This window comes from Cryptomeria japonica, chromosome 2, assembly GCF_030272615.1.
Source record: "Cryptomeria japonica chromosome 2, Sugi_1.0, whole genome shotgun sequence".
In the NCBI taxonomy this organism is placed as follows: Eukaryota; Viridiplantae; Streptophyta; class Pinopsida; order Cupressales; family Cupressaceae; genus Cryptomeria; species Cryptomeria japonica.
Window position 1 is genome coordinate 672,802,983 of NC_081406.1, and position 25,760 is coordinate 672,828,742.

Genomic DNA, 25,760 nt, shown 5'->3' on the forward strand with positions numbered 1-25,760 from the left:
CAGTCTCATTCTCTTCATCAAAATATATACATGAAATATAACATTTAAATATAAGTTACATTTATACTTTAAGTTATATTTTATGTATATATTGGCAAGATATTTGAGAGTGGTTTCAAATCTCTAGGAGTTATAATGCAAATTCTAGGTTTTAGAAGATCTTTTAAATTTTCAAACTTACACAAATTTCGGTAATCAATAGGCTTTTGTCAGCGTTCTCTCGCTCTCTCTATCTCACCCACTATATCTGCCCCGAATTCTAGACCTATCTATCTCCCTATCACTCTTCCTCTATCCCCTCTCTCTACCACTCTCTATCTCACTCTCTCCTATTTCCCCCAAGAACTAGACCTATCTCTCTACCTCTCTCTCTCACACTTTCAGACCCCCACGAAGGGTGCTACCCTCAACCTCATTTTGGCAAGGTGGAGGAACTACATCCAACTCCTAGGACTAGACCCTCTAGTTCTATCTCTCCCCTAGTTTTTACTAGAGTTGGGAAGAGGAAGATGTAAAATGTTTTGATGTAATATTGACTTTTAGTTTTACAAAAACAATTTGCTATTTCATTTTGTTTCAGTCTATCGACCATCAACATTCCACAAGAGAATGTCATTTTGTACCCAATTTGTATTTAAATCAATCAAATATATCTAGGCTCAGCTTGTTTCTTTTGTGTACTCATTTATTGACTAATTAGATGCATCTCCTCATTGAATTTTGCAAAAAAATGCATTTCTAATTAAATTTAAGCAAATTTTTAAGTTGCCGAGTTTTTTTTTCAGGGCTTGGTGAGTTTTTGCTTTTGGCAAGTAGTTCAACTATGCTCTAAACAATTCCAATGTTGTCATAACTTGGATAAAAGTGTTGGCTAGTTTGAGCATTTCTCATAGAGGTTTATTGTGTTCACATCATTCAAAATCGATCTTTTACAGAACTTACAATTATAAAATTGATGCTCGTCCATGGAAATTCAGTTCTACAATTATAAACTTGATGCTCGTCTATGGAAATTCAGTTCTAGATCCCTGAGGTCTACAGCAATAAGGATATAAAGACAAGGTAAAGGTAACTATTTGGTGTATGAGAAATCCCTTGTAGAAGTTACTCTAGACTCACTCTTGATATTGCTCAAAAAGAGTTGACAGCCAACCAGTTTTATTACTGGTCATCTAAAATGATATGCCACTCACGTGGTGGTCACCAAATGCATCCATCTGAATTTAAGATTGAGAAATGAGAAACAAAACTGCTTGCAATCCTGGATACTCTGCATTATTGGCTCAGTTCACTTCTTGCAATGAGAAATGAGAAACAAAACTGCTTGCAATCCTGGATACCAATCCATGAATTATTTTCTTGAAGACATAAAACTGCAAGTAAGCAACTCAACAGTGCACTTCAGCGAAAATCATCAACTAGATATGAAACCACGATTTATCCCTTACCAGAACCCCAGCACCAGCACATCCAAACTTACGTCCATCTGCCACTTGAAGTGGTACTGAACATGCATGGCCCACATTTCCCTTTTGTGCACACTGCAGTGCAGGGTAAATGTAACAACTGTGAATTTTGTGATGAGACTGTCAATAAGCATAGCAACTCCCATCAGCATAACAAGTTGCGGCTTCACATAAACTACCACTAAGAATCGTCATTTTTGCAAAGGAACATATTTAGAATATTTTTGTTTCTAGGACCAATCCAAAATGCAAATGATCTCCTGATTTCCAATGAGCAGCAACATTCTGCCTTGGTTTGTGTTTCAGAAAGTAATCTTGCAATTGTTTCTGTCAACTCTTGGCAGCTGAGCTTGGATAGTCACATCACCAAACTAACACTCTGTTTGCCATAGATTTCCCTACAGACAAGAACCATACTTCTGTAAAACCTGCCTTTTCAAGTTGCTTAGTATCAACTCTTTTCGAAATGCCTCATACTCTTCAAGAGTTGAGTTAGCCCACTGTGCACAAAAAGAATCATCTGCAACAAGCAAGGGTGTGAGTGGAAAAGGGCCTCTTGGCACCTTGTTCAAGGAAATCAAGAATCTGTGACGAGCCCAGATGCGTTGTTCAAGTGAAAGACTGAAATATGCAGGATTAGTTATCAATGACTGAACTCCATTGTTGAGTTCTTTGACTAAATATAAGTATTTGGGACGCAAGCTCTTCTCCACTGACAGAGACAAAATCTGCAAAGCAGGTATCATTTTGACAACATTGGGTTAACAAAAAATAAAATCATGCAATCCTGATGTAAATAGGTAAACATTACAAGATTGGATTATATAGTTTTCCCTCTGAAAAATTCAGGCAAAATAGACAAGGAATTGAAAACTTACCTGTGTGAGTCTTGTTAAAACTTTCACAATGTCACCATTACTCATCCCAATGCTCCTTAAGAAATCAATTCTTGGCTTTATACCGTTTTCAATGTTGTACCGGAGAAGCTGTGGATGTTTTGTGACCATTTTCACTAAACTATCCTTCGAAGCTCCAAGCTCCTTTGATAGAAAATCTAACCTACATTTCATTGAATCTTCCACACTTTGAATCAGTATTTGAGGACTTAGGACCACAATTTTTCCCAATTTCTTCCTTTCGATGCCAACTTCCTCAGTTAAAAATCTTACCTTTGGTTTCAAAGAAAGCTCCACATTATATGAGAGCAAGGATGGAGCAGCTGTAAGTATTCTACCTAATCGGGAAGCAGGAACACCCAAGCTTCGCAAAAATTCAATGTGTGATTTTATTTTTCCATCAATAGTGTACTCCAATATTTGAGGATGCCTTGTAATAATTTTCACCAAGTCTTCAGATTTTACCCCCACACTTACTAAAAAATCTAATCTTTTCCGAACAGCTTCTACTTTTATCTGTAGGGCAGGTTTGTGCCTATCATAAATTCGAGCCAAATGAGACTCCTTAAAGCCCATGCTCCTCAAGTACTGAATTAAGGGTCCACCTCTCGCTTCATATCCTAATTGCTTTGCCATATGATAACGTCTGATATCTTCAACCTTTGCTGCTTTAATCTGCTCATAATTGACTGTTTTAATCTGCTCATATTAAAAGATAAAGCAATCCTCAACCTCACAACAAGCAAGAATTGCCAACAAAATATTCGAATGAGATTCCATATGACTGAAAGAAAAATTCAAGAATGAAAATCTATCATATTTGGTGAGCAGCTTTAAGAAATACCTCGGCATCCATGATTGCACTTGTGGAATGCATTAACTTAGATCTTCCTGTAAGTTCAACATCTTCAGCCTCGGAAGGTTTAAGCATATTTTTCTGCTCTGTATTCTTCTTCGTTGCAATAATTTCTGTAAAAGGCTCAACACATTTGGACTTGGAAGATTTAAGCATAATTTTCTGATTTGATCTCTTCTTTTCCATTGCAATACTTTTTGTAACAGGGTCAAAACCTTTTAATTTAGAAGATTTGATCATAATTTCCTGGTTGGCTTTCTTCTTTTCCATTGCAATACCTTCCATAAGAGAGTCAACATGTTTGGACTTGAAAGATTTAAACATAATGTTCTGCTCAGCTTTCTTCTTTCCCGCTGGAATCCTTCCAATTAGGGGGCCAAAATCTTCAAACTTAGAAGATTTAAGCATAACAGTCTGCTCAGCTCTCTTCTTTTCCATTGAAATACTTTCTGCAAGAGTTTTAACATCTTTGGGCATAGAAGATTTAAACATAATTTTCTGCTTGGCTTTCTTTTTTTCCACTGCAATACCTATTAGTTTCTGCTGCTGGATGTTCTTGATGGCTCTCTTTTCCCATCCCTTCCGAGATAAATTCAAAGACATGTGTTGCAGGAGTGATGAATCGGCCCTTGATGGAACACTACTAGATAGGCTTGTTTCATGCATTGGAAGAACATTTTTCTTTTCATTTACATGCTTCAGCTCTCTTTCGGGGCAAGGTGGACCTTTAACTGCCCTCAGATACCTGGGATCAGAGGTTTTTCCCACTGATTTGGCATTCTCAGATTTCAAGTTATTGAGGTCTGGTAGAAGATCCTGAAAAACGATAAACAAATTAGGGGAAAAAAGAAATACATTGTTCAGGAAACAAAACTTATGACATATTTTATTGCCATGAAAAATGCTATTTCAATGCTGTGAGAGATGCATCTGACGAAAGGCAAGAACTTACATGTTTACTCATTCCATCTCCAACCCAAGAAAAATGTGATGAAATTTATAAGTAAATAGGCTAATTTTCTTGTTAAACAGGCTGAGCATATTCATTTGAAAACATTCTATGAAAATTTGAACTTCCCAAAGTAAAACTAGCCCTAGCATTCAAATTCTTCACCTGTGCATACTTTCAATAAACAGTCATAAGAAAAGCATTAGAATCCCTACACTTATTACTTTTTCCTTCTATACTCTCGAATGCAAGAAAAAGAAAAACATTCAAAACAACCTGTCATTGATCTTTTACCCGCACTACTTGATCCATAAGGATCCATAAAAACTGCTAACCCAAACAAACAGAACTGAATGTGAGAGCATTTTGTACAGTGACAAAATCACCAGATTCAATATGGTAGTTGAGTTAGAGACAAGGTTTGCATGAGTCTGCAACCATACAAATATTTCCTGGTGGTTCCCTACTGATACTTGTGGCCGTTTGGACCATTTAAAACAAAAAGATGGTAAAAGAATTGGGTAGTCTCGTTTTATGTCTCAAGATGGCTAGAGGTAGTTGAGATAGAGACAAGGTTTGCATGAGTAAGCAACCATACAAATATTTCCTGGTGGTTACATACTAATACTTGTGGCCGTTTGGACCATTTAAAACAAAAAGATAGAGGAAAAGCAGAAGATAGTCTCGTTTTATGTCTCATGATGGTTTGGACCATTTAAAACAAAAAGATTAAGTAAAATCAGAGGATAAACTCGTTTGCACGAGAGAACATGTAGTGTCCCTCCTAGACTTGCATTTTGATTTGCATACTGATAGACTTATTTAGACTTCTGATGGTTATTTGGATGGATGTTTATGACTCTTCTGCTATTTTGAGATGGTATTTGTGATACTAGGACCTTATGTGGACTCATGGTATTTGTGATGACTCTTTATGATTGGTTACTTTTATGATCGGTGATGCGAGACTTATTATATGATATTTGATTCTTGTGGATGTTGATTCGGTATCTCCTAGAAGGATGGATTTATATGATTCATGGATTCACATATGATTATCATTTATATGTATTAAGAGATTGATGGTGATACTAACCCTGCTTCATGGTGATGATTCTATGCGTTGTTTTGATATTGTATTGCGTGACTGTCTTCGTGAGTAGAGACGATGCCATATCACTCATTGCAAGCGGGATATGTCGTCGCGATTCTCTATCACTTGTCTATTTTGTAAGGTATATGCATTGTATATGTCGTGTTGGCTTTTGATGCAGGTTTGCAGGTACCAGACATCGACTCCACCTGGCTCCACAGATCTAAGCGTGTCTTTATCCCAATGGCAAGTTGTCAGAGATGACATAGTTTCCCTCACACACTCTTGGTCTAAGATGTATACCTTGTTAGCTTATCTTGATGTTCTTTCTTGGTCGATCTTCCTTTAGGGTCAACTAAGAGATGTGGTGTATTAGTTAAGTCTCTTCTATCTTTGTTTCATAGGTCTTGAAGTCAAATCTCTCTGGCTTCTTATTTTGATCAGTCGTGGCTTGATTATTGGCTTTATTGCATGATTGGATTATTTAATTTAATTAAGAATTTAATTTAGTAATTAATTTATTTAAATTAATTTATTGATATTTAATTGAGCTTTATTTATTGTTTAAATATTTAATTTGTTTAATTTATTGTTGATGATTTTTATTTATTTATTGTTTTTAATTTAATTATTTATTTGAGTTCTATTTATTGTATTTTATTTTATTTATTTATTTATTGGTGTTGATATTAATAATGATAATTAATTATAAATCATTATGTGGGAATTATTTAATAAGGTATGGGTGAATAATATTATTTTTACCTACCATCTAATTTTCAGGAAATATTTGTATTTCCCAATTAATTGTCTGACCTGTACTAAGTAATTGAATTTGATTTAACCTCTATTTTTGATTGGTCGGCTTGATTGGGTAGGTAAGAAATATATATTTATATTATGCATTTTTCGAATTTTGTAAAGGTAAGTATGATATATGGTTTTTGGAATTTTTCTATTGGTCGAGAAAACTATAGTCTAAAATTTAATTTTTCTATTTATTTTGGCTTGCTGATCTGCGCACGGGTTAATCATTCGGCAAATCTTTGCAAGAGGAATTTGGGAATTGGATTTGGAATTTGGATTGCAATTTGGATTTTGGAAGGCTTGGCATTTTCAAATTTCTTCTTCAATTTTGGTTTTGCGAATTGCAGGTTGGTTGGCTCTTACTTCTACATTTTCTTTCCAGAACAGTTTGTCTTCTCCGTGTCTGGAATTCTTGAATTTTATTTGCTCTTGGAGTTTAATTTGATTGCGAAAATGATCTTCATTAGTGAATTTCAGTTGTTGTGCAAGTCTGGAATGGGGGAAGTGCAGATTTGGCTTTCTGGGTTCCTTGTGAATTACTGTGTTTTCACTGTGACTGTTATGTGGAAGTGTGGATCTTTCCTTTCACTTGTCTTACATGTTTACGGACCTTGTCTATCTTGTTTGAGTTCCTTCTTGTTGTTGGTTACTTTCCTTCCTCTGTCCTCTGTGGTTTTGGCTCTCATTTCTCAGTTTTTTATCAGTGGGAGAGAGATTTTCTTCTGCATCTTTTTACTAGGAAGCATGAGATGAATATGTTGATGGTCTATGATGATATTTTGATGTTTCAGACCTCTTGTGTTTGGTATGAGGATCGTTTTATACCCCTGAGTCTTCCTGAGACCCCTCCTTAGCCATATGCCTTTGTAATGAACTGGTCTCTGAACTTTTACTAGAAACGCCATGGAAACACCCAAAATTCGCCATGGGAACTACCAGAAACGCCACCCTACATACCAAGAATGCCACCATACATGCCAGGAACACCACTGTTTGTACCATATGCTCTGTCAAACTGACTAGGAGAGCTGAGGTCCTGATTTGCAGATTCAACCATATTGACTAGAAACGCCACCCTAGAGACCAAAAACGCCATCATACTGACCAGAAATGCTACCATACATGCCAGAAACGTTACCATAACTGCCAAGAATGCTACCCTTGGTTTCAGGAACGCTGAGCTGTCCCGGAGGTTTTCGGAAGTCAGTTTTTAGCTTGTTTGAGTGCATCTTTGGTCTGTGTGAGTACTCAAGAGGCTTGCGCAGTATATATTGAAATTTTCAGAGTTGATTATGATGATGTTTGATCCCTTATGTTGTTTCATGTTCTCTGGTAAGAAGGTTCATGCCTTACCGATGAGGTGATTCCTATGCGATTTGACGCTCCGGCGAGAGGGAGAATGCCTCGCTGTTGAGGGATTGAGTTTATGACTCCAATGGGATGTGCTATGCCTCACTGTTGGGGATTTGATGTTATTTGTACCTCTTTTATGATTTGCATCCATGATTGGCTTATGTTGATGTTGTGAAGGTCTCCTTCCTTGAGTTGACCCTTGAGTCCTTGTTGCTCAGTTTGTATTCAGTTGTTGTTGTGGCTATTGTACCTTCTTGAGATTTCATGATGGTGTTATTTGTTCATTTGATTTGTATCTTTACCCTATGGCCTTCGTTCATGGATGGGGGAGTGGGCTCTTACATGTGTTGATTCTAGGTTGAGAGTACTAGACATTTAGAAAGGGGGCCTAAACCTACGATACCACATGAAGAGTTGATGGTATAATTGCAAGTGATAACATAATAATAATTGATTAGAGGGTTGGGTATTAGGAATACATCTAATCAAGATAAAGAATATGCCCCAATTGGACGAACCCAGGGAGATGTTTTTGGGATCCTAGGTTGGGAAGACCGTTAAAGCGGTATACCCAATCTCCCTTGAGTTACTCCAAGCTGGAGACAAATTCCACATGAGGTTAGAAAGTGATGACACTCTACCCCACATGTATCCATTGTCCATATGCCTTGTTTTATTGATTTGCCCTTTGGAGGATGATTGCATTGATTTAGCACTTGTTGTACTTCGGTATTGCATCCTTGTGTTTGGGTCTCCTGAAGTCATGTTGTATCCTTTGGTCGATAGGTGTCAGCTTAGGTCTCGAGTGTGAGTTGGAACCTTTGTCATCTCCTAGCATGGGGGGTGGTTCCTTCATTGGTTCCACATGGTCGGGTGGTTGATTGCCTTCTTCCATTGGGATGCTCTCCTTGTGTTGCGTGTGTGGATTGGATTCTTCATGAGATTGCGCTAATGGATTCCTATGATTCGTGAAAAGAAGACATTGTATCATAATGCAATATGCATGTAGAATAGATGATGTATTCTTATATTGTACTATCATGTATTTGAGGAAGAAGTTGCAATAGGACTTGTTGTTAGAATAAGTATTGATCTATAGATAATTCATGTTGTAGTAGATGCTTGTAGGAGTTTAAAAGTAATCATGTAAATGGATTGATTTATTTGTACTTGAGATGTATTACATTCATGAGATGGATAGTATTATGTTATTAAATGAATGATAGATAGATGAAATGGATAGCATTTATCTATACTTGAGTAACTAGGTGTTCATGGATACTAAAGGTTAAATTATTTGTGTAATATTATGTGTTTGGGACTTTGTATAAGATAATAATGATGATTTGATTATGTAAGAGAATATGCATTCTTGGTGATAGGTTTCTGTATATAAATGTAGAAGGATATGTTGTAGAGGTTAGGAAGAATGCTTCGATGTCTCTTTAATGTATAGAATGATTAATACGTAAAAAGTGCTTATGGAATCTATGTGATTGTGAAATGGAGTAAACATGTGATTTTGTGTTGTATATATATATATTCATGCTTTGAAAATTGAGTTATGTCATGCCTTAGAATGATTGATGGAAAGAACAGAATAGTTGCATTGAAGCTTCACTTGAGTAGTTAGGAATTTGATATTCTTGATTAATGTATGTTATGATAGTATGTTGCTAGGTTGTGACATTAAGATACCCTAGGAAATAATTGTGTTGCAAGAGAATATTTGAAATATGAGTATGTTAGAAGGTTTATTCCACTTGTGTAGAATGTGTTTACAATGTTTCTATTTGATGTTATATGTGTTATTGCAAATGGATAATGCTGTATCGATGTATGTTAATGTTGGAATATTGTAATGGAAGTTTTAAAAAAAAAAAATTGTTAGTAGTTTTTAGTTTATTTCTCTAGTGTATTTTGGCGGGCATTACAGAACACCACCAACACTGCAATATGTAAGAAGCATAAGCCTAGTTTTAAGACCTGAATGGGCAATAGTGTGAGAAAGCATAAGGGAGTTCAACTGGTTGTAAGACTCGTTGATACAGAGAGTAGTTTGAATGGGCATAGTAGCTGAGAGATTGTTGTTGCATACTATAATTCTTTGTAACTGTTTGACCTTGTAAAGGAGAGGCAGCTCAGGAATTGCCACTTCTGGTTGATTTTATTCATACTAGATTTTCTAAATTAAAGCCTTTTTTTTTATAAAGGTAAAGAAGGGTTTTGAAAGGGCCTAAACATTTTTACAGCCAATTTAGCAAAAAGCTATACAAGGCAGCTGTCAAACAGCATAGATTCAGCATAATTACAGCAGACCACAATCTCAAGCAAAACTAGAAATAAAAACCATATAAGACCAGAAACAAAAACAGGAAGGACACAACATCAAAGCTCGTTCAGGGCTGTCAAATTTGCTTGCCTTACACCATAACAGAGCATGATGAATAAAGTCATCAAAGAATGAGCAGATAGTGTCCTATTGTCATGAGAAGGCTCCATAGTCGCGAAGGAAGATAGCTGCCACCTCCTGGGGAAAGTAATCATTGAACATCCATCTTTACATATCCTCAATTTGAACTCCACGGTTTGCAAAAAAATCTCCTAGTTGATTGCACTCCCTAAAGACATGGTGAATGACCACCCTGGTGAAATTAAACAAGAGGGACAAGAAATCACTCACTAATTGGGTGATCAATAGTCCAACTAGGAGAGGAAGATTGAAAGAGACAACTGAAAATATTTAATGAAATCAGATTAAAGCTTCTTGTATCATAATGTTTTTTGATTGAGGGTAAAGGTGGGTTTTTGAAAGGGCCCAAACCCTTTTACAACAAGGTATACAGATATAGCAATACAGTCCAACCAACAATCATGAAGCCAATGCAAATTCAAAAGCACACCTGCAATAAACCACCAGGTATAAACCAAATAAACCATCCTAAACAAGTAGCTGAGACTTAACAGATATATCAATTAGCCATTCAAGGCAACTTGAATCCAAAGAGCTCCAATGAGCTCTGAAAACCAACAGTGGATCTTCCTTTAGTAACATTGCTGCTAGATTCAACAAGATCTCTAGTGTTCCTTCTGCAAGAAGCAGAAGAGGGCAGCCAGCTATCGCCCACAAGGAGAAAAAAGTTGGGAGTATGAGAATCCCCTTCTCAGCTTACCAGCTCGAGGGGGGGAAAATCTCCTAAACAAGTAGCTGAGACTTAACAGATATATCAATTAGCCATTCAAGGCAACTTGAATCCAAAGAGCTCCAATGAGCTCTGAAAACCAACAGTGGATCTCTCTTTAGTAAGATTGCTGCCAGATTCAACAAGATCTCTTTGTTCCTTTTGCAAGAAGCAGAAGAGAGCAGCAAGCTATCACCCACATGGAGAAAAAAGTTGGGAGTATGAGAATCCCCTTCTCAGCTTACCAACTCGAGGTGAAAAAATCTTCAATTTTCTTTTCTCTTTGTTTGGCGAAGAAGAGACAACTCTGCCATGAGATTCCTGAATGGTGACGCTCCAACTTTGTGTAGTAATCATACCTTGTTCTTTTCACAGTTGCTTCCACCTTGTCTGTAGAGTTAGAATACTTATTTTACTTCCAGCACTTCCATAAAACTAATTCTAGCACAGCCTACAGACTATCTCTATCATTTTTGGTATAATTCAAGTTCGACAGTATAACGATGGGCCAATTTACAGCAAGCATGAAAAACTTGAGAGATTAAAGATGACTGCTAGAGATAAGTTAAAAAATAAATATTTCACCTACTTTTGTATAAATTCTTAATGCAAGAAAAACGAACAAGCATTGAAATCAAACATTTCGGTTAACCTCAATTTCAAGGTGGTATGCTTTAGCTTGATGTTTGTTTGAGGCTAGAAAATAATGAGATTCAACTCATTTCTTACGGATTCTCTATAAATAATGTTAGTTCATAAGAGTATGTGGATGCTAAATGCAGTGTTTATGTAAAGCCTGCACCAACAATGAAAGTTTCAGATTCACCCTGATTGTTTTCTGTGTTCAAGTAGTTAATTCTTTCTGAATCTTTCGGCCGGCAGGGCAATTATCAGCTGCGACACCCAGGATAGGACAAGGACCCCATTCCTGTACTGCACAAATCTTCTTGGAACAGTATTTAATAACTTGTAAATAATATAGTTATGTCCATGTTTGTTTCCTCGTGCACCCTCGTTTGAAATGGCATATCTACCCACAACCCTGTGTCTCTGGGTAAATACAATAATTTCAACTCACAGTAATGTCAGACGGTTGAAGAGGTTACCGAGATTTAACAGTGGCCTTATGAAGAGGTGCACATCGAGATACATAATAAAATTAATGGCACTAGACTTTGAGTGGCAGGTGGGGGCAGGGGAATGATAGAGCTAGAAGTTTATATTGAAATAAAATGAAATAATAAGAACGTAAGACCAAAGAGTTAGTATGTCCATGGAGTAGTAGAAAATGAAAGATTTTAACTAATTTTCTGATAAAATTTTTTACTCCTAGTCTCCGATGCCGTGTCCAGGAAAATTGCAGCTAAAAGCTATAAGATCAATGTGCCACAGGATCATTTTGCTTCAAAAATAGATGTTTCAGGACTCACTACTGGACTCATCACAAAGAAAAAACTTAAACCTAGTGCAGCAAAAAAAATTGACAACTAGATAGATACCGAAAATAAGATAAATACAGATATAAACTTCAGAAAAAATAGTTGGAAACAAATCAAACTGGAGATAAAATGTGACACCCTTCCTGAGAAATGTCAATAAATATATAAAAAATTAATAACTCCGAAAACTACGGTAACCCCAGTCTGCTGTGTTAGCCGAGCTGCATAAAACCTATTCACCAAAATACGGAACTCGAGTTCAAATCCCCTTCGCAACCCAAAGTAACGCATTCATTCAACACTATAAAGCCAACCCGCAACACTATAAAACAAGCCCCTAAAACACGTAACTCAGGTTCAAATCCCCCAAAGGCAACATAACTCAAAATAACTCACTCATACAAAATTCAAACAATGTACGAAACCTAAAACCCAAGTTCAAATCCCCTGACCACACCAAAATAAAAGCACCCAGTAACCCAAAACTATAAATTCAACAATATCTATAACATTAAAAAACGGAAAATAGAAAATGTAAATTGCAGGCACAGAACATTGAACTTACTTCCTCGCTGCAATATCCATCGGAATCAATATCCAAATCTTCTTCATCATCATCGTCGTTGTCGTAGCTATAATCGTACTCATAGTCATAACGCCCATAACTTTTGACCATTCTAAGATTGAATTTGTATGGAAAACAAATAAAGGCATTGCTCTGATTCCTCCTTATGAATGATCCCGCTTCCCTGTACTTGCTAATAACCACCGCAGGACCAAAGCAGAGGCAACAGTTATAAGATAACATATGAACAAATATGTCTTCCTCCGTTATGCAAATACACATACGCCTCAACGATCTTCTCCTCTCATAAAAACAAATAATTAGACTGTCTTCACCATCTTACAAAACCAGAACCTTATCCATTCTGAATTATCGAGTGGGGAAAAACAAGCCGCGTCCGAAACCATTAACTTATCTCAATCGCTTCCCAACATAAATGCCAGCAAAGCACTTTGTTTTTGCCGGACATCAAATTTAATTGCACAGAGAGCATAGCGAGAGTAAAAAAATTACTGCCCAGGCCCTCCCAAACACATGTTTTGCTTCACAAAAATGCAATTTACTGTGTTTGGATTTTCTCAAACATTAAATATGGAGGAAAAGAATCATGAGAGGAAAGGAAAGAGTTAATAATATTTTATTTCTAAAATGTTTTTTAAATTTTTGTGTAATGATTTCAATGAATAATGATCATTCATTTCTTTTAAAGGTCAATCAAATATATGTTTTATACAAATTATTGTTATGTACTTGTGTTTAAGGTCAAATAATTGTAGGGCTTCAGCCCATAGCTCAAACAGTTGGTAAGGTTGTGCTAAGGCTTTGGGTTCTTCCCATGTAGGACTAAGGTTTAACTCTTGTCGACTGGGTGTGGAGGGATTCTCGTCTCAATTTGCCGCCTCCATATCCCAAAACTTGACCAAAAAAAAGACCCAAGCAAGGTGTGGTTAAGTAGTTGGGTTGGGTCATAAGGTTATCCAAGAACAATTTACATATCATTTACATTCAAGGAGAAAAGTACATTAGGAACACTTTCATTGGTGTATTAAAACAAACCTAAATCTACCCATTCATCCTAGAAGCATTTGCTATTCTTGATCATTGACACTTTTGAGGAACTGGATTAAGAGAATTTGTTCCCTAGCAAGTCAAATATGTGCTTGATCTGGTGTTTGAGTTACGTTGTCTACATGATTATTCTCTTTGATGTCTTGGTTTGTAGGTTACTGGTGTGATGATGAGTTTGCATGTTTTAGTGATTGTATCTATGAGTTATGTGATTTGTAGGCTTTCAGAACCTGTTGATTGCAGTGGAATGACTTGTTGTGGATTGTTTATATCCAAGTGATTGATTTGGTGTTGATGCAGACTTGTTAGTTGGCCTTTTTGTTGGTCACTTGTGCATTAGTATGTTGCTTTCAAATGAGAAGATGGATGATGGCTGAGAACTTGGATAGTCAGTTTTGGGGATATGTAGCATGTTTATCATGATGTCATGGATAACTTGGATACACTTTTTGTGTGAGTTTTTTAACAATGATTGTTTATTTCCTTGGCTTGGAGATCTTGATTCCACTTAGTGTTATGAGCACTACAATTGCATGTGTGTGAGCCTATATGATCTTCAGATTAGGAGATGGTTTATCATGATGCTTTGAGAGCTCGGTATCACGATTCGGTGGGAGCTTTCGCAATGATTGTGGATTCTTTTCTTAGTGATGGATGATCTTCTTTAGTGTTGTATATGTTTTTGGAGGAGCTCTTAGATCCTGTTGTTGCATAAGGGTTTTTTCACATTTGCATGTCCACTATTTGGAGATGGTTAGATCATGTTGTCATGTTTATGTTCTTAAATTCATGATTGGATATTTGGCAATGGTTTGGTTAGTTCTCTCGGTGTTAAGTGCATTGGCCATGTGCTTGAGAGCTTCATGAGAGTGCAGTGTTATATTTGGAGCTTAGCATGGGTTGATTAATTGTCGATGCTCATGGATACTTGGAGATTCAAGTGAGGCATTTGTTGACGCAATTACTCTTTTGAGATTTTATCAAAAAGCCTGTGGAGCTTTTTCACCCAAGTGTGGACGTGAGTTCATGATAGACCTAAGAGAAGATTGTTCTTGGATGAGTCATGATGGCTTGCATATCATGGAGGTGCAATCTCATTCCCCACTCTTGGTCTTATTGATAGATAATCATATGAAAAGTATAGCCCATTGTGTTTTTCAAATATATTATTTTTTATGCTTCGTCTTCTCATGGAAATGGATCTTCAACTATAGTTACTAGTTGTGGAGGGTTCATTTGAGGAGTGTTCAGCATGTTTATCTCCTTGGGTGTGTGTTTTTCATTTACGAGGATCATAGTAGATGGTGTGTCCGACTAATTTCTTGATATGGAAAATGGATTTAGTTTGATCTTTGGTTTGAGAGGCTTACATCCATGTTGGTTAAATGATTTGTATGTTGTGTTTGATCTTGGAGATTGAACGAATTGAGTGTTGTGAAGCTTTTCTTTTAGGGTTGGAAAGGAGATCATGCTTAACACATCTTGCATTCAGAGGTGTATGGAGAACTAAATGTTGCATGCTTGTGTTTTGCAAGTTCTCTCTTTGATATTGGTTATCTTCTCGGATGTTTGGGTTCATGTAACATTGTTTTTTGAGATCTTGGGTAGAGCTATTTTGATCACTAGTTTGTGGTCATGTGTTGTCACTCATACTATATGTATACACATAAAAATGGTTATGAGCAATTAAATAAATATTTTATATTTATTTAATAATTGTACTTCTATTAAATAGTTAATTTGAAAATATTAATTTATTTAATTCATTTCATGTCCTTTTATTAATTAATTTAATTGAAATATTTTATTAATTAATTCATTATATCATTTTCTTCTAATCAATTAATTAAATATCTAATATTTAATTATTCCTCTATCTGTTATCCTATAGTCTCGTTTATTAAATAATTTCTTAATTATTTAATCCCTTTTCCATCTCATCTTTCCATCTCCACATCACTTCTTCTTTGTCAACTCATCCATCATGTGGCTAAATTAATTCAACAAAATTAAATTAAATTAAATCATTTATTAGCCACTTATCTCCAACTTCCAAAATAAATGAAATATTGTGTACGTACACATATTTCCTTACCTTCTTCTATATTCTCTCCAACATCCCTATATCTTAAGAGGACTTGAGTCCACTTGTCCTCTCATTCCTACATCTTCTCCAACTATCCTATATCCTCTCAGGTCTTCAACTCAGTCGAGGTGAGATGAGTGACACTTGTCTTCTCCTTCCCCCTTTCTCTTAACCTTCAACTTCTTGCTCATAACCATCCAATTTGCAAGATTCGATTATGACCGTTGATCTATGTCACCTAAGCTCATGCACTCAAAAATCTATAAAAAGAGGTCTCCTAAGCCATTTTGAAACTAATAGAGTAATAGATAATCATATAGTCATTCTAGGAGTCTTTATCTTTCATTTGTGAGTTTGAGTTTGAAGCAATTAGCAATTTTAGAATTCTTATCATAGCTTAATATCATGTTAGCTTGAATCATTTGCATATACATATCATAGTATCAGTTAACTATCAGTCCATTCTTCATATGCCATTTTGGAAGCTACCAGTGCTTGTTTGAGAGCAAATCATCTGCAACCAGAAACAGTGGAGTTAGGACACAATGAGGTGTAAATCATGAAAGGTATAATCTTGTTTATTTCATTTACTTCATGTTACTTCGTTGGTTGAAGTTGAGTTTCTTATAGCTTTCATTTTTATATTGTACGATGGACTAACAAGTTTCAAGACATTTGTTTGGAGTTCAACTTTAACCTCAACATTTTTGGCGCCCACCGTGGGGCTCAGGCCTTGAACTTATCTTTCTAATATCCTGTCTTATTCTCGCAGAGCTAGTTTAACACTTTTGTAAATCAGTTTCACGCATTTATGAAATTTGATAACGCTTTTGTTAGATAGGTTAGCGCTTTTGTTGCTTAGATTAACGCCTATGTTAAATAAAATAACTCTTTTAAACATGAATTCACGCAATTAAGCAATAGGATAGCGCTTTCGTTGCATAGGTTAGCGCTTTTGTTGTCTAAGATAGCACTTTTGCCTTTCAGGCTAGCGCTTTTGCTTATTAGGATAGCACTTTTGTTGTTTTAGCGCTTTCTGTCCTGACAGTGCTTAAAATTTGAATTTTTAAAAACTCAAAACTAACAATTTTTGCAGGTTTGAATGTCCAACACTTAAAATTTTGCAAACTACTGACATTTGTGTGTGCAGGGTTATTTTTGAAGCAAATTTCATGCATTTATTCACATCTAGTTAATTAGGAGTATTTTGGAAAGTAAAACATCAAAACTTGCTCATCTAGCTTAACTAAGAGGATAAATCAATAGCGTGCAACTTGCATTTGAGTGTTTTCCTTAAAGTAGTGGCACATAAATTATTAGAAGGCTTAAAATAAACTTTTGTCTTTCGTGCTTGGTTGAAGTAGTAGGCAAGTATGCTCTCACCCTCATATGGTGATCAGAAAACTAGACCTACTTTCTTTTATGTGTAAGCTTTAGAGGGTTTGTCTTCCCGAGCTACCTTGAAGGGGCCAGTGAGAGGAGAACGACCCAAGTGGAAACGGGCTAATACCAAGTCCTTCCAATCCACTCTAAATAAATCATGTTTGTGATGAAAGTCATAAACAACATGTGCTAATTAGTTCATACCGACACTATGTTTCCCCATAAACCCTATGGAGCGTAACCTCTATAGGTTGGGAACCTTCAGTATTTACAGAGTGTAGAGTGCCACATGTATGGTCACATGATCGGAAGCCTTTACTAAAAACTACTTGTACTAGTTGCCAAAATCCTTCTAATTGTTGGCACAGGAGGTCGGACCTCTAAAGCGGCTCACACACATACAGTTCTTAGTAGAGATATGAAGTTTTCCATGGGGAGTTCTCATGCAAACTGGTGCTTGGCTACCCCAGAGAAGTGAGTGTCGAGGGTGGAGCCAGTGGGGTCAAGCATCTAAATATCCGCTCTGAATAGCGCAGCCTCGAGGGAAACCCCATGTGAGATTGGATAATTATTATCCCCGCCTACCATAGGATTCGTGCTTGCTTGTGCATTTTTTTTTCAAACATTGTGTCTTTTATGTCTATAACATGCTCAGCATGGTCAAAAACTTGAAAAAAAAATCATCATCTGGAAATGAGCAAAAATCTGACAACTTGTTGGAAAAATTGAAAAATCCTTGTAACACAGTCAAAACAACGTTTTTGTTGCGCAAAATCACGCATTTGTTGCGCAAAACAGTGCATTTAAACAACAGTACAGTGCTTTTATGTCATAGGTTCACGCATTTGATCAGCAGATTAGCGCTTTTAAGCATAAAATCACACTTTTGTAACACAGTATATCGCTTTTAGTATCGTAGAGTAGCGCTTTCAAGCAACAGAATAGTGCATTTTGATAACTTAATGATGAACGGTAAGTACCAAACTGGTACTGAGAGGGGGGGTGAATTAGTACAGTCAAAAACACTTTCCAAAAATCGGTTAGACAGCAAACACTGCAAATGACTGGCAAACAGTAACACCGGTCTAAAACACAGTACAACCGGTAAAGCTAAGAATGATTGTGACAAGCATTAACCGGTTGATCACTTAGCTTTCCACTCAACTTAATACTACACATCCATTTCACCCTTATGCATGAATAGGTAATCTATCATCAGAAATATAATAACAGCTAGTCCAGCATGATTTACCTTCAGACACAAATCACTTAAACCATCACATGAAAAACACCACATATAACACAGATTTTTCACGTGGAAACCAACTGGGAAAAACCACAGTGGGGATGAATACCCACAAGCTGTTTTTGAACTCTTAAGAAGTCCCCTCTCTTAGGAGCCTAGTCCGGTTAAAGACTTTTACAACAGGTTTTGTTAGGAACCAATCCTACTAGGGATCACCCGGTTAAGGGTTAAACCCTATTAAAGGTTACCTTGTTAGAGGATTTCAAGAACTCAATGAATTTGAGTCACCCTATTAAAGGATTTACAGCAAGTTGGTTAAAGCTACCCGGTTAAGGGATTTTCTAACTATTGAAGTGATTAAAGATCAACAGGTATAACAATGATCTGATAATAGCACTTAATGCCAATGCAGATCCGCTTTAGTTCCTTCCTTCTGCACACACATTATGCAGGTATCAATCCTCTTATCTCATCTGGTCTGGCAAGAATCATGTATCTCTACACTTAGATACACACACACCATTTGCCAACAACCTCAGCATGAAACACAATGTCGACCTTATAGGAAACAGATTGGTCGGTAGCATAAACCCTAAACCCTAAACATTTAGGTTAAGCAATTGAACGGTTCAATCCTGACCATTAAACACTTTGCATTTGAATACAATGGTCTTGAACAGATCTCAAGACATTCTCCATCATTCGTTCTTCACTGCTTCATGGAGGCAGTAACCCATCGCACGCTCTCCACCGTTTACAGGGACTTCACACATTCTCGAGATAGATAGGATCAATCTCCTTCATGCAAGATCCTTCACGCGCACAAGGCTGACGTGGCAACACGATCTGATCTTCATTATAATGCTAACTCATCCCATGATGTCATCGGTTGAATCACACAAGCTTGGAACACTTCAACCAGAAACTCCGAAGCTAAGACTACCAACCGGTAGTCCTACCACATTCATGTACCAGTTCACATTTCATCATACCGGTTCACTTGGACAAACATACCACTTCACCTATTGCTCATGTACCGATTTACACCACCATACCGGTTCTCTTTGCCAGCAGCTTAGCTCCAATATACCGGTTCACTTCTTTGCACATATACTGGTTCACCACATTATAACGGTTCACTTTTCAGCATATTGACATCAATGACAACATAATATCATCATGTCAACATACTCTGCACAAATTCCAACAATCTCCCCCTTTAGCATTGATGGCAATATACAAAGATATTACTTAGCATCACATCTTCTACTGCAGATATCTTCTCCACTTCACATCTTCTCCCCCTTTGACAACAATGCCAAAGTGGAGGCACAAGTTTTCCTATTCCACTATGCTCCTCCCCCTGAGGAGTAGCATCCTTCAACACATCAATCCTGAAAAATATTGGACACTGCAATACCTGACTGATGTGGAGCACATACTTTCAGTTCACCTCTTGAAGGGGTAGCACCCCTAATTCACCTCTCAAATAGGTAAATATAGCCTTTGGTAGAGGCTTGGTGAATATGTCTGCTAACTACTCCTCACTGGAAACATGTTCCAATACAACCTCCTTGTTCTGAACCTTCTCCCTCAAGAAATGATACTTGAGCTCAAAGTGCTTGGTTCTAGCATGCAAAACCGGATTCTTGGAAATGTTTATTGCACTTGTATTGTCACAAAATATGCTTACCGGTTCAGATACAGGAACTTTGAAGCCATTCAATACATGTTTCATCCAAATAGTCTAGGTGTAATTCATAAAAGCTACAACATACTCCACTTCTACTATAGACTGAGAGATACAACTTTGCTTTTTACTCATCCATGAGACCAGTCTACCACCGAGGAAGAATGCACCACCGCTTGTGCTCTTCTGGTCATCTACATTACCAGCCCAATCAGCATCTGTGAACACTTTCAGGTTGAAATCATTATTGTATGGATACCATAACCCATAGTCAACTGTTCCCTTCAAATATCTAAGAATCCGCTTGACTGCTACCAAGTGGGATTCTCTTGGGCTTTGTTGAAACCGAGCGGTAATACCCACTGCATGTGCAATGTCCGATCTGTTATGCACTACATAATGCAACTTACCAATCACTGATCGATAATCCTTCTCATTTACCAATGTCGAGTCATCCTCTTTTGATAATTTACAACCGGTCACCATTGGTGTACCAACCAGTTTACTGTCTTCCATGTCAAAGGTCTTCAACACCTCTTTGACATACTTGGACTAAGTAATAAAGATTCCTTCTTTCATTTGCTGAATCTGCAGTCCAATGAAGAACTTAATTTTCCCTATGAGTGACATCTCAAACTCCTTTTTCATCTCATCCGCAAAATCATGACTCATCTTGTCATCTCCTCCAAAGATGATGTCATCAATAAATACTTCACATATCAGAATCTGATCTCCTTTTGATTTCAAATAGATATTGCTATCTTCACTTGTTCTTTCAAATCCAATCTTCACAAGATGGGAGTGCAAGCGTTCATACCATGCTCTAGGTGTCTGCGTTAGTCCATACAAGGATTTATTAGTCTACACACCATGTCACTGTCTTCTGATATGGAAAACCCATCTGGTTGTTCTATGTACACCTCCTCTTCAAGTATTCCATTTAGGAATGCAGATTTTACATCCATTTGATATACCTTGAATCCTTTAAAAGCTGCATATGCAAGAAGCATATGCACTCCATCCAATCTTGCTATTGGAGCAAAGTTTTCTCCATAATCTTCTCCTTCTTCTTGGGCGTATCCTTTACACACTAGTCTGGCTTTGTTCCTTACCATTGTGCCATCCTTATTTAGCTTGTTTCTGAAAACCCATTTGGTTCCAATGAATTTTTATGCTTCGATCTAGGTACCAAAGACCATGTACCATTCTTCTCTATCTGGTCAAGTTCCTCCTCCATTGCCTTGATCCAGTCTTCATCTTTATGTGCCTCTTTGAATGATTTAGGCTCAAATCCAGAGATCATGCATGAGCTTTCTCTGACCTTTTTTCTTGTAAGAATTCCTGCATCTTTGTCTCCTATGATCTGCTTTGGATCATGATTGAGTTTGACATATCTGGGTATGCTCTTAAAAGATTCCTCTTGCTTTTCTTCTTCATCCTCATCTTCATCAGCATCAACACCCACCGGTGTAGGAGCACAATTACTGGTACTAGGCTGATTTGCAACCGGTTCCTAGAAGGTTACTACCGGTTCATCTCCTACTTGCTCACTCCCAGTTTTCTCAGGTTTCCCAGAGTTTTCATCAACTCTAACATTGATGCTTTCAACAATTCTCTGAGTCCTATTGTTGAAACATTTGAGAGCTTTACTCTTGGTGGAATATCATAGGAATATTCCTTCATCACATTTTGCATCAAACTTGATCTGATGTTCACTCCTCTTGATATAACATTTGCTACCAAACATTATAAAGTATCTTACCACTGGTGTCTTACCGGTCCAGTACTCGTAAGGAGTCTTATCCTTTCCCTTTTTGATGAGTACCTGGTTCATTGTGTAGACTGCAGTGCTCACCGCTTCTCTCCAAAAGGTGCGAGCAAATTTTCCTTGGATCAACATGGTTCTAGCCGCTTCAACCACAGTCCCGTTGTTTCTTTCTGCTAAGCCATTCTGTTGTGGAGTCCGGGGGGTAGACAGTTGCCTCTTGATGCCATTCTCTTCACAATATTTGTTGAATTCGCCGGAAGTGAATTCCCCTCCTTGATCAGTTCTAAGGCATTTGATTCTTCTACCACTTTCCTTTTCTACCAATGCTTTGAAAGCTTTGAACTTTCCAAAGGCTTCAAACTTATCCTTCAAGAATGTGACCCACATCATTCTTGAGAAATCATATGTAAGAATCATAAAATACCTATCTCCCTGCACACTCCTAGTTTTCATAGGACCACACAAATCAGTATGCACAAGATCAAGTAAGTTGTCAGCAATGAAAGATTTACCTTTGAAGGTTGAGGAAGACATTTTCCTCAGTTGACATTCTCTGCACAAAGGATTTTTCGGTTTGCTCAGCATCGGCAGTCCTCTAACTGCCTTGATCTTACTGGCCTTTATTATGTTATCAAATTTTACATGGCAGAGTCTCCTATGCCATATCCAGCTATCCTCAATCTTAGCCATAAGACATGTACTTATATTTGCATTTAGTTGAAACAAGTTACCTTTGGTCTGCATACCGGTGGCCACCAATTCACCGTTCTTTCCTTTGATTCTACATACTCCATTTTTGAATTTCAGAGTGAGTCCACTGTCATTCAGCTGGGCAACACTCAATTTATTGTGTCTGAGACCTTCCACCCAATACACATTGTCAGCACTACTCTTTCCATTCAAAGAGATGGACCCTCTTCCTCTGACCATACATGGTGCATCATTACCAAAGCGAACCACACTGCCATCATATTCTTCCAAAGATAGAAACTTGCTCTGGTCACTAGTCATATGGTGAGAACAACCACAGTCAATATCCACTCATTGGAATTATCAAAGCGGGAGACGAGCCTTCTTTTCTGACACATCTTCCTTTACTGCAACAAACACAATATCTTCATTTTCTTCATCTTCTAATTCCTCATCTGTGACACCTTCATCAACTGCTACAAAACAGTTTCTCCGGTTTCCTCCTTTGAATTTTTTGAACCTTTCCGGTTTGTCCTTGTTGTCACCATTAGGACAGTTTATAGCAATATGTCTTATCCGGTTACAAGAAAAGCATTTCAAAGGGAGCTTACCTCTGTATTTACCAGTTCCCTTAGGAAATCTCCTGGCAAGAAGAGCTTCAAATTCCATAAGAATCTCCTCATCATCCATTTCTCTGCTTTGTCTTGGTTCACCACTGATGCTTGCTTCTTTTCTTTTCTGGATGGTGTAGCAGAAGCTCTAAAAGCCGATTCAGTCTTTTGAATACTATCATCAAAACTATTTAGCTCATAGGCTGTTAACTTTGCAATGATGGAGTCTAGGGATACCTTAGTCTTGTCTATTGATCTCAACTCTTGAATAGCAGCAACCCTTATTGCATAGACTGGTAATAAGGACCTCAGGACTTTACTAATAACAATAGAATCTTCCATTTTTCCTCCCACACTCTTGATGTCTCCAACAATAGTTTTGATTTTTATTCCATATTGTTGAATGGTCTCACCTTCAACCATCTGCATGTCTTCAAACTTCCCTCTAAGGCTTTCTTAATTAGCTTGTTTTACATGCTCATCACTGCCATAGATATTCTTGAGAGTATCCCAAACATCTTTGGGATTATCTTTATCCTAGACATCAATAAACTCAATGTCAGATAAGCTGCTGATTAGGGCTTCCATGACTTGCCCATTCTCTTGTATCTCTCTCTTTTGATCATCGGTGAGAGTACCTGTAGGAATAACAAAAGCATTCTCAACATAGCTCCAGTGTTGAGCACCCATGCTTCTGATGTAAATCTTCATTATGTCCTTCCATATTTTAAAGTTATTTCTGTTGAACTTTGGACCTTCCCTCTTCATCATTACAATAGGATCTTTCCCTCAAGCGGTTAAGCTTACAACACAGAGGACCTGGAGGAGGCTTTGATACCAATTGATAACTTAATGATGAACGGTAAGTACCAAATTGGTACTGAGAGGGGGGTGAATCAGTACAGTCAAAAACACTTTCCAAAAACTGGTTAGACAGCAAACACTGCAAATGACTGGCAAACAGTAACACCTGTCTGAAACGAAGTACAACCAGTAAAGCTAAGAATGATTGTGACAAGCATTAACTAGTTGATCACTTAGCTTTCCACTCAACTTAATACTACACATCCATTTCACCCTTATGCATGAACAAGTAATCTATCATCAGAAATATAATAACAACTAGTTCAGCATGATTTACCTTTAGACACAAATCACTTAAATCATCACATGAAAAACACCACATATAACATAGATTTTTCACGTGAAAACCCAACTGGGAAAAACCACATTGGGGATGAATACCCACAAGCTATTTTTGAACTCTTTAGAAGTCCGCTCTGTTAGGAGCCTAGTCCGATTAAAGACTGTTACAACAGGTTTTATTACGAACCGATCCTACTAGGGATCACCAGGTTAAGGGATGGCTAAATACCCGGTTAAGGGTTAAACCCTGTTAGAGGTTACCTTGTTAGAGGATTTCAAGAATTCAATGAATTTGAGTCACCATGTTAAAGGATTTACAACAAGCTGGTTAAAGCTACCCGGTTAAGGGATTTTCTAACTGTTGAAGTGATTAAAGATCAACAGGTATAACAATGATCTGATAATAGCACTTAATGTCAATGCAGATCCGCTTTAGTTCCTTCCTTCTGCACACACATTATGCAGGTATCAATCCTCTTATCTCATCTGGTCTGGCAAGAATCATGTATCTCTGCACTTAGATACACACACACCATTTGCCAACAACCTCAGCATGAAACACAACGTCGACCTTATAGGAAACAGATAGGTTGGTAGCATAAACCCTAAACCCTAAACATTTAGGTTAAGCAATTGAACGGTTCAATCCTAACCATTGAACACTTTGCATTTGAATACAATGGTCTTGAACATATCTCAAGACATTCTCCATCATTCGTTCTTCACCGCTTCATGGAGGCAGTAACCCATCACGCGCTCTCCACCGTTTATAGGGACTTCGCACATTCCCGAGATAGATAGGATCAATCTCCTTCATGCAAGATCCTTCATGCGCACAAGGCTAACATGGCAACATGAGCTGATCTTCATTATAATGCTAACTCTTCCCATGATGTCATCGGTTGAATCACACGGGCTTGGAACACTTCAACCAGAAACCCCAAAGCTAAGACTACCAACCGGTAGTCCTACCACATTCATGTACCGGTTCACATTTCATCATACCGGTTCACTTGGACAAGCATACCGCTTCACCTATTGCTCATATACCGATTTACACCACCATACCGGTTCTCTTTGCCAGTAGCTTAGCTCCAATATACCGATTCACTTCTTTGCACATATATTGGTTCACCACATTATACCAGTTCACTTTTCAGCATATTGACATCAATGACAACATAATATCATCATGTCAACATACTCTGCACAAATGCCAACACATTTGTCCCATAAGTTAGCGCTTTTGACAAAAAGGTTAGCGCAAATGTTTTCTCGCATCTGAGACAGAGGGCATTTCTACATATCAGACCAAAATTTCAAAACTAGTTTCAGATACCCTTTTCAAGTAGAGTTTTCTTTAAACTATCACAGATCTTCAAACTAGTCTGATAATCAGGTTTTATCAATCAAATAGGCTACTTCCAAAGGCTTCATAAGCATACAATTCACAACAAGTTAAGTGA

The 25,760-nt window shown here is 37.4% G+C and overlaps 1 protein-coding gene across 2 annotated transcripts; it reads right to left on the reverse strand.

Annotated features, from left to right (window-relative positions):
• Positions 1-829: 829 nt before the first annotated feature.
• On the reverse strand, positions 830-13,143 carry LOC131034009 (transcription termination factor MTERF9, chloroplastic). 2 transcript variants are annotated; one of them, XR_009103730.2, is made up of 5 exons: positions 12,607-13,143; positions 3,207-4,034; positions 2,345-3,061; positions 1,449-2,194; positions 830-1,332 (listed from the first exon to the last, which is right to left on the reverse strand). XR_009103730.2 is itself a non-coding variant. In XM_057965338.2 (4 exons), exons 1-4 carry the CDS (start codon positions 12,886-12,888, stop codon positions 1,865-1,867), a joined length of 2,157 nt encoding a protein of 718 aa, XP_057821321.2. In that variant the 5' UTR covers positions 12,889-13,143; the 3' UTR covers positions 830-1,864. The 2 variants fall into 2 exon arrangements, 1 of the variants encoding a protein (XP_057821321.2); XM_057965338.2 differs by having other exon boundaries at positions 830-2,194.
• Positions 13,144-25,760: the final 12,617 nt, after the last annotated feature.

What these genes read in the sequence shown, in the direction of transcription:
- LOC131034009 (XM_057965338.2), bottom strand. Translation starts at nt 12,888, where the DNA reads ATGTGTATTTGCATAACGGAGGAAGACATATTTGTTCATATGTTATCT. An exon ending in ATGGATATTGCAGCGAGGAA is followed by an intron (nt 4,035 to 12,606) that starts GTAAGTTCAATG and finishes ATCGTTTTTCAG; the next exon opens with GATCTTCTACCAGACCTCAA. An exon ending in GTGCAATCATGGATGCCGAG is followed by an intron (nt 3,062 to 3,206) that starts GTATTTCTTAAA and finishes TAATATGAGCAG; the next exon opens with ATTAAAACAGTCAATTATGA.